Source organism: Cherax quadricarinatus, chromosome 13 (genome assembly GCF_038502225.1).
Source record: "Cherax quadricarinatus isolate ZL_2023a chromosome 13, ASM3850222v1, whole genome shotgun sequence".
NCBI lineage: Eukaryota > Metazoa > Arthropoda > Malacostraca > Decapoda > Parastacidae > Cherax > Cherax quadricarinatus.
The window spans coordinates 23,874,581-23,883,555 of record NC_091304.1 but is presented as its reverse complement, the minus strand read 5'-3'; the positions used below and the strand labels follow the sequence as shown (position 1 = coordinate 23,883,555).

At 43.7% G+C, this 8,975-nt stretch overlaps 1 protein-coding gene across 4 annotated transcripts in view; it reads left to right on the top strand.

Annotated features, from left to right (window-relative positions):
• LOC128688514 (proton-coupled folate transporter) overlaps positions 1-8,697 on the top strand; it is a 66,203-nt gene extending 57,506 nt beyond the window's left edge. For all 4 annotated transcript variants that reach the window (XM_070084582.1, XM_070084584.1, XM_070084580.1 and 1 more), the window contains 2 exons: positions 539-695; positions 1,091-8,697. In XM_070084582.1, the coding sequence (XP_069940683.1) occupies positions 539-695; positions 1,091-1,136 (203 nt within the window). In that variant the 3' untranslated portion in view covers positions 1,137-8,697. The remainder of the gene's footprint in view (positions 1-538; positions 696-1,090) is intronic.
• The last annotated feature ends 278 nt before the right edge of the window (positions 8,698-8,975 follow it).

Here is an 8,975-nt window from a genome sequence, read left to right as displayed (position 1 = left end):
ATCTTTTCCAAGACTTTGCATACTATACATGTCAGTGACACTGGTCTATAATTTAGTGCTTCATTTCTGTCTCCCTTCTTAAAAAGATGAGGACTACATTTGCCTTCTTCCATACTTCAGGTATGTGTGAATGTGTGAGAGAGAGAGAGAAAGAGAGATTGTAACTCCGTCCCTCCAGGTACAAGGGGACTTAATACCAGACTCCTGATAGTAACTCCGTCCCTCCAGGTATAAGGGGACTTAATACCAGACTCCTGATAGTAACTCCGTCCCTCCAGGTATAAGGGGATTTAATACCAGACTCCTGATAGTAACTCCGTCCCTCCAGGTATAAGGGGACTTAATACCAGACTCCTGATTGCCTTCAGAAGCACACTTTAACACTACTTCAAAACTAACTAAAGACCAGTCTGGCTGTGCTACCCACGTCTGAGTGCATGAACAATTAGAGTAACAGACGAGACCTGGTCTGTGACCTGGCCTGGGGAAAGGGACGATGATCAAAGAACAGGTACAACAAGTCTGGTCTCCCTCATAGGAAAAGTGTATGCAGTGATGGCAACTTTGGAGTCGCTGTTGCCCTTCCTGGCTGCTCCACTCTACAATGTTGTCTACACTGCCACCAACACTACTCGAGCTGCCACCTACAACTACCTCTCAGCTGGATTCCACGTCTGCCTTACCCTCTTACTGTTGTGAGTACCTCCCACCCACCATGTCTTACTGTTATGCTGTTGTGAGTACTTCCCTTCCATCTTGTCTTACTGTTATACTGTTGCGAGTACCGCCCATCTTGTCTTACTGTTATTCTGTTGTGAGTACCTCCCATCTTGTCTTACTGTTATTCTGTTGTGAGTACCCCCCTCCCATCTTGTCTTACTGTTATATTGTTGCGAGTACCTCCCACCCATCTTGTTTTACTCTCACACTCTTGTGAGTAGCCACTTCTCATACTGTATTACTATCATATTGTTGCGATTATCCTCTTCTGTTGTGAGTACACACCACCTCCCTTGTCTTACTTTCGCTGGCCTGAGTACCTATTCCCTCATCTTTCACTTCATTAAAACCCCATTTTTCTCATTTTCAGAGGAGTGACGATGTCAATGACCAAGGTAACGCAGATACTACCTTAAAGCCTCGGCCCCTTCCACAATAGCACCATTGCACCACAACTCAAACAGTTACCACTACACTTCCACAGTAGCACCATTGCACCACAACTCAAACAATTACCACTACACTACCACAGTAGTACCGCATTGCCATAAAACTTCCTGTAGACATTACTAGCATCATATATGGCAGGAGTGCGTCATATATGGCAGGAGTGCACCATATATGGAAAAATGTGTCCTGGGCGTGTTCCTAGCTTAGTGGTGTTCCTAGCTTAGTGGTGTTCCTAGCTTAGTGGTGTTCCTAGCTTAGTGTTGTGTTCCTAGCTTAGTGTTGTGTTGCTAGCTTAGTGTTGTGTTCCTAGCTTAGTGTTGTGGTGTTCCTAGCTTAGTGTTGTGGTGTTCATTGCTTAGTGTTGTCCGCACTGGCAACACTGTCCATCTTGACAACACTGTCCACCTTCACAACACTGTCCACCTTCACAACACTGTCCACCTTCACAACACTGTCCACCTTCACAACACTGTCCACCTTCACAACACTGTCCACCTTCACAACACTGTCCACCTTCACAACACTGTCCACCTTCACAACACTGTCCACCTTCACAACACTGTCCACCTTCACAACACTGTCCACCTTCACAACACTGTCCACCTTCACAACACTGTCCACCTAGACGAACTCTTGGATCTGTCTTGTACTCACCGATTTGTGGTTGCAGGGGTCGATTCGGAGCGACCTAGGAAGTAGCTAAGCAACCTAGGAAATAGCTAGACGACCTAGCAAGCAGCTAGGCTAGGCGACCTAGGAAGTACTTAGGCAACCTAGGAAGTACCTAGGTGACATAGGAAGTACCTAGGCGACCTAGGAAGTAGAGTTTAAACTTATTTGTTGAGAAGCAGTAAATAAAAACAAAAAGTTTGCAGTTTAACTCATACTTTATTAATGACCTTTGTCAGGATTAAAAGCTCTGCATATAATTAGTAAACAACAGCTTGTGTTATGACGACACACTGCTGGGTGTCCCACAGCAGACACCTGGGTGTCCCTGTGAGGGGATTGGCCCAGCCTGCCTGTAGCCGCCTGTAGGTCTATCCGGGAACTGAGGGAGAGGCAGAGCGTCTCACGCTCACATGTGGCATCATGTGACGTCACATACTAGCCGTTAAGTCTAGCAAGGGGTCGTCTATATAGCATGGTTGCTGATCTCCTACATATGTCGTGTGGCATATCTGAGTATCATAGTTAGTACCATCCTTATATTTTATATAGACGACCCCTTGCTAGACTTAGCGGCTAATATGTGACGTCGCATGATGCCACATGTGAGCGTCAGACGCTCTGCCTCTCCCTCAGTTCCCGGATAGACCTACAGGCAAACAGGCTAGCCAAGGGCTCCCCTCACGGCTTTGCAAATACAAGTGTTACCAGCCATACTCTTGTGTATTTCTACACCAACATTATCTACTAGAACCCTCCAAGCATTACGTGTCCCACAGAACACACCTGGGTGTCCCACAGCACACACTGGGGTGTCCCACGGCACACACCTGGGTGTCCCACGGCACACACTGGGGTGTCCTATGGCACACACCTGGGTGCCCCACGGTACACACCTGGGTGTCCCACGACACACACTGGGGTGTCCCACGGCACACACCTAGGCATCCCACAGCACACACCTGGTTGTCCCATGGCACACACCGGGGTGTCCCACAGCACATACCTGGGTGTCCCATAGCACACACCTGGGTGTCTCACAACACGTACAGGTGTCCGGACACTAGCCGGTTTTCCCTGGGAACTCCATCACTTGGTCGGGTTCCTTGGCAACACAGGTGCGACGGTCGTCCTGAAGCTGCATTCCTGAAGGGCAATAACAAATGAAGCCTGAAGATACCTGGAGAGAGTTCCGGGGGTCAACGCCCCCGCGACCCAGTCTGTGACCAGGCCACATGGTGGAGCAGGACCTAATCAACCAGGCTGTTGCTGCTGGCTGTGCACAATCCAAAGTACGACCCACAGCTCGGCTGGTCAGGTGCCTGTCCATTGCCTCCTTGAAGACAGCCTGGGGTCTATTGGTAATCCCCCTTATGTATGCTGGAAGGCAGTTGAACAATCTTGGGCTCCTGACACTTATTATGTTGTCTCTTATCGTGCTAGTGGCACCCATGCTTTTCATTGGGAGGATGTTGCATCGTATACCGAGTATTGTTTTCGTAGGGAGTGATTTTTGTGTGCAAGTTTGGTACTAATCCCTCTAGGATTTTCCAGGTGTATATAATCATGTATCTCTCCCTCCTGCGTTCTAGGGAGTGCAGGTTTAGGAACTTCAAGCATTTCCAGTAACTGTTTTATCGCAGTTATGTTTGCCATGAGGGTTCTCTGTACATTTTCTAGGTTAGCAATTTTACCTGCCTTGAAAGGTGCTATTAGTATGCAGCAATATTCCAGCCTAGATAGAACAAGCGACCTGAAGAGTGTCATCATGGGCTTTGCATCCCTGGTTTTGAAGGTTCTCATTATCCATCCTGTCATTTTTCTAGCAGATGCGATTGATACAATGTTATGATCCTTGAAGGTGAGATCCTCTGACATGATCATCCCCAGGTCTAACCCCTCCAAGGGGTGATAATTATTATTTAAATTATTATTATTTAAATTTAACAGTTAAAACAGGTAAGTAATTTAACTATGTGAAAAGTAGTTACAATATAAGGAGATATACTAGGGGTAAGGTAAATTCAGTTATTTACATTAGCATCTAAGACAGATCAGATCATAGTACACGTATGTTAGATATACAAGGAAATCACTCTCCTCCCTGCTGCTTCTATAATGCTCTAATATCAACAGTAACATGTGATTTACAGTGTCAAATGCTTGTCTTAGATCAATAAAGAGATCCATTGGATATTCATTATTTTCTAGAGCTGAATAGACCGACTCTAGCATCTTTATGACAGTTTCATAAGTATTATTTCCTGATCAGAAACCAAACTGGCAAGAGTTAAGAATATTATGTTGATTAATATACGCATATATTTGTTTATATACTATATTTTTCAAAAATGAAAAGTTAAAAATTAGTCTATAATTGTTAATTTTAGTTAGGTCATTTTTGTGAATCGGGGAAACATGAGCAAGTTTGAGTATATTAGAGAAAATTTTGGTTTCTCGAGATTTATTAAAGAAGGTTGCAGTGACGGGTGATGGCTCATGGGCAGCTGTTTATCCAGGAATGATGGTATATTGACTTTCTTAAATGCTTAGTATATTTTTTATTGACGTTACCTCTGTACAATATATTGAACACAAGTAAAGGGAGCCTTGATAACTGCCACTGGTAATCACTAACTTGAGCAATATACCTTGAGATTTTCCTGGCAAGATTAAAACCCATATTTGAGAAGTCATTAAGTTTATTTACTGTAGCAGCAATATGAACGGGGTTCATTAGGTATGGTCAGAACAGTTTCTTTGATCTTAGCAATTTTGCGTCAGCCTGGTAGTTGAGAGTACTCTCATGAACTTCCAATGGAAAAATCAAGGACCACAATGGAAATATCAAGGATCCCCAATGGAAATATCAAGGATCTCCAATGGAAATATCAAGGAGCTCCAATGGAAATATCAAGGATCTCCAATGGAAATATCAAGGATCATCAATGGAAATATCAAGGATCTCCAATGGAAATATCAAGGATATCTAATGGAAATATCAGGGATGTGGAAATTTATTTGGTCCTAAAGTTCCACAGGGCAGATACGTCGTACAAAGATCCCATCCAGTCACGGATGGAACGGCTGGGTTGGGTGACCCTTACACCCACCCAAAACACACACACACCCGGGTGGGCGATGGTGGTTGGAAGGTACATTTAATTGATAGATTTACCCGTCAAGGAAGAAGTAGGTAGTTTATACTGTTAGTATACTAATATTAGGATTATTGAGGCAACTGTAGATAATAATAATATAGACCTAAGACCTTAACGTAGGTAGTAATGGGCTGATAATGTAAGCATACCCTAGGTTATATTAGCCTGGGAGAACTGGCAGCCCAATTGTGAATATATTTTAATCTTCCGAAGCTATAGTGCCTAATAGGTGTTTAATGTGTTGATACGGGTCAAAAAAATGTATTTGAAAATGGAATAGAACCAACAGGGTTCCCTCTGCGCCTGCGCTGATGTGCAGAGGGTGAGGTCGAGACGGGGCATCGGGGAGAGAGAGAGTGTTTGGAATGGAGTTAAGAGGCCGGGAAAACATGAGACCAGGAAATTGGCGTTCATGGTGGCCTAACTTCTTGGTGAAGAGTGAGGGAACGTGATTTACGAGACTGCTGTAATAAGTGGTAAAATTAGTGAATAATGGTAGGACCGGTGGTGGCTGGTGCAACGCCATGGAGTGTGTCCAGGGGAAAATACCCGTGATTTAATCATAACTCATCGGTCTCAGATCTTAATGGAGGGACCTCTAATGTGCATAATAATTATGAGACATTAAATTGTCTTGTGAATTGTAATGTAATCAGTGATAATAACACTAAGTTAAGAGAATGCGTGAAGTGAAATAAGTCGCCTTGTTCCAAGTGAACACGTGTAGACCTCTTGGTTCCTGTCCCGAGGATAGTGAAGTTTTTATGGAGTCACGACTTCTAAACCGGGACAAACCAACGGATACCTCGTCCTGCTGGAATAAGAACCGTGTCGGTGTAGCAGGACATCAAAATGAGATGGTGAATGAAGGAAATAAGGAGCATCAATCACCCACAATTAAGTAACCCTTCTAGTTATAGCAGACTGATACTGGCCAGTTAGGTATGTTGTAATTGTATAGGCTGTGGGTGATCCAGCTACATTAAGTGACCACCAGAGAATATCTGGTAAGTGGTGGTATTATATATAAGTGTTTTTCCTTGATGGATATATCCATGTGTAACCTACCCCTCCCCTCTTCATTCAGTTAAACTAATATAATGTATACAGTCCACAATTAATTAGTAGCGCCGTACTTGCGGGTGCTATCCAATTCATACTGGTCTCAGGTAGATATGGGTAAGATTGTGAGGTCGAACAAACCACCTGCAGTGACCAGGGGTGGATAGGTTTTCTCACATGTCTACATGGGGTAACTACGATAAACAATATGGTTGTTGTCTCCCAATGAGATTACTTGTATGAATGTAATGTTGAGGTACATGCTGGTAACCCCTATAAAATTTTCCATACCAAATTTGAATACTGGGGCACAGGTTTGAGACTGCAGTGCCCTTTCTTCTAAGACCAGACACCGAGTAACAAGTGCCGTGAACATCAGGGTGGCGCCCCATGTGTCTACACATACTAGGCCCTGGGGAAAACTGGTGGAGGCACTTCGAAGTACTGTAGATGACCTCCTCCGTCAGGCCCATACAGTAAGACGAGACCTCCCTTTTCTCTTTCAGTATGCTGGCCAGTTTCTGGGGGGAATTTGTGAGTGAGTTGAACTGTGGGTCTTTGTGCAGCTGGACGGCCTAATGATCGGTACGTGCTGGCGACACCTCGTGGTGTAGCTTTAGAAGCTAGTGTCACTTTCTGCATAGTTATACTAGGGGATACACACCCCCTTGGAAACAGGGATTTCTGAGGTGCAGACAGGTCACTAATAACGATTGAATATTGCAGGAATTAAGGCTCCCGGTTGCACATGGTTCTGAGGGATAGTCTAGAGGGGCTAAAGCATAGGGAGGTTGAAGTCCGGAATAGATTCTCCAACACCAAATAAGTTAGCCCTTTATTCGTGCATGCAGGCGAGATTTTCTTGCAACGTCAGTCATTTGTGGAAATCTGTCCTATAAGCCACTTGTGAGGCTGAGGTGCCGACCTCAGAGCTTGGTGTCAACAGAGCTGGCTAGGGTAAGCAACTCACATGGAGGCAGTCTAGACAAATTTTCACAAAGTGGTCCTTTGAACCGTGATGTGGAATAGTTAACATAGCTAGGCCACAGTTAGGAACCAGTTTAACAGAGTTAGGTTAAGTTAGCACACCTGGGCCCAGAGTTACACAGAGGCTAGGCCAAGCTGACTATACACGGAAGTTATTATTTACAGTAATTTACAGGCAGGCCAGGTAGGCTAGAGAAGCTTGTGAATTTAATTATTTACAGTGATTACAAGTAAACCAGAGTAGGAGACGTGTGTGTTAATTACTTACAGTGGATTTGCAAGGTAGATACAGTAGGGCTAGGCTTGTGCAATATTTACAACAGTTATAGTAGCTAGGACAGATTTACCCTAGTTATTATTTACAGTGAATTCTAAAGCCAGGTTTAGGCTATAGCACACTAGTTAGGTTAGGATTTACCTTATCCAACCATCCACGCTAGAATGAATAAGCTGGGCACAGTAAGCCAAGCTGTTTACACACATTATTTATTTACTGTTTTGCAAGTTGAATTGTTGAATTTATTTGTGCTAACCAAGTGATTTTAATTTGTATAACGAATTTTTATTGTGTGATTTTCATTGTCTTTGACTCATTTTAATGTGGGATTTGTGATTTGTACCAGAGACTAGCTTAAGTCCTGTAGTAATTTGCTGACATTGTACAGGAAATTGCTAGGTTAAGCTTTCACATTGATCTACATTTCAGTTGGGTTTGAGAGCTAACAGCGTACATTTTAATTCAGGGTAGAGTCAATGTAATAAAGGGAGTCGTTAAGCTTGTTGAGGAGCCTTGAGGCTCGTTCATTCTTGCCTAATACCGCTCGTGCTGTGGGGTGGGCTAATTGAAGTACAAATTAGTACCGTGCTCTTAACTAAACCTCGATTATGGCGGGCGAAGATGGAGTACCAGCTGTCTCAGCTGTAAGTCAATAAAAGTGGTCTATGGGTGCCTATAAGGAACGCCTAAACAAAGCACGTGAGGAGTGTCGTATGGCCAGGCAAGATCAGGATGTAGACTATGAGGAACTAGAGAGTTGACTGAAACCTTTGGAGGAAAGGCTTGCGGCCTTTGAAAAATCATTTATGCTTTATGAGACAGAGGCCTATGCTGCAGGTGAGTTTGATGATACAATCCAGGTAGCTCAGAAGGACTATGACGAACGAAGGGCAGAGTGTAAAGCAGAGATGAAACTCTGCAGGCAGTTAATAAAGACTTTGAAGGCCGGTATGGCAGGGGCAGCAAATATTTCAGGGAGCACAAGCAGCCACACGCCTGTTAATATGTTGCCCCGATTGCCCCAGTTGCATTTATCAATGTTCGATGGAACCTTAACAGAGTACTGCTCCTGTGGGGAGCAGCAGCAGGATAATACTGCACCACCTCTCGGGGCCCTTAACAACAACAACAGCTTGATGTGTGTCATGGGCCCCAACACATGGTGTGTGATTCTCTTCTCTTATATCCATATATTAGTGATGCAGATTACATGGTGAGTTTAAATATGTGGCCTGTAGTTATAACTTTTCTCTTGACATATGCAAGACATCACCCTCCCTGTAGAAGCAGTTATTAGATGTACTAGTCATTATATTTTGTTGTTGCAGAAGTACTATGAAGATTCTATGTTCAATAAAGCTTAGAAATAAGGCCTGTGTTTCTATCACAACAAGTACATTGCTTTCTGGGATCAGTTTAAAGCTCAGATGGATGACAGAGACGATTTGTCAGATGCCGTCAAATTACAGTATTTATGTTCACAGCTCAAGGGACTTGATTTGGCATTACAAATCCACTGACACTAATTACCAACATGACAAAGACCAATTAAAGGACATGTTTGGCAACAATGAGGAGATAAAGGTAGCTATACTTTATCGATTGTTGGATCTAAAGGCTTGCCGACATGATCTTCAGAGCCTAGAGAA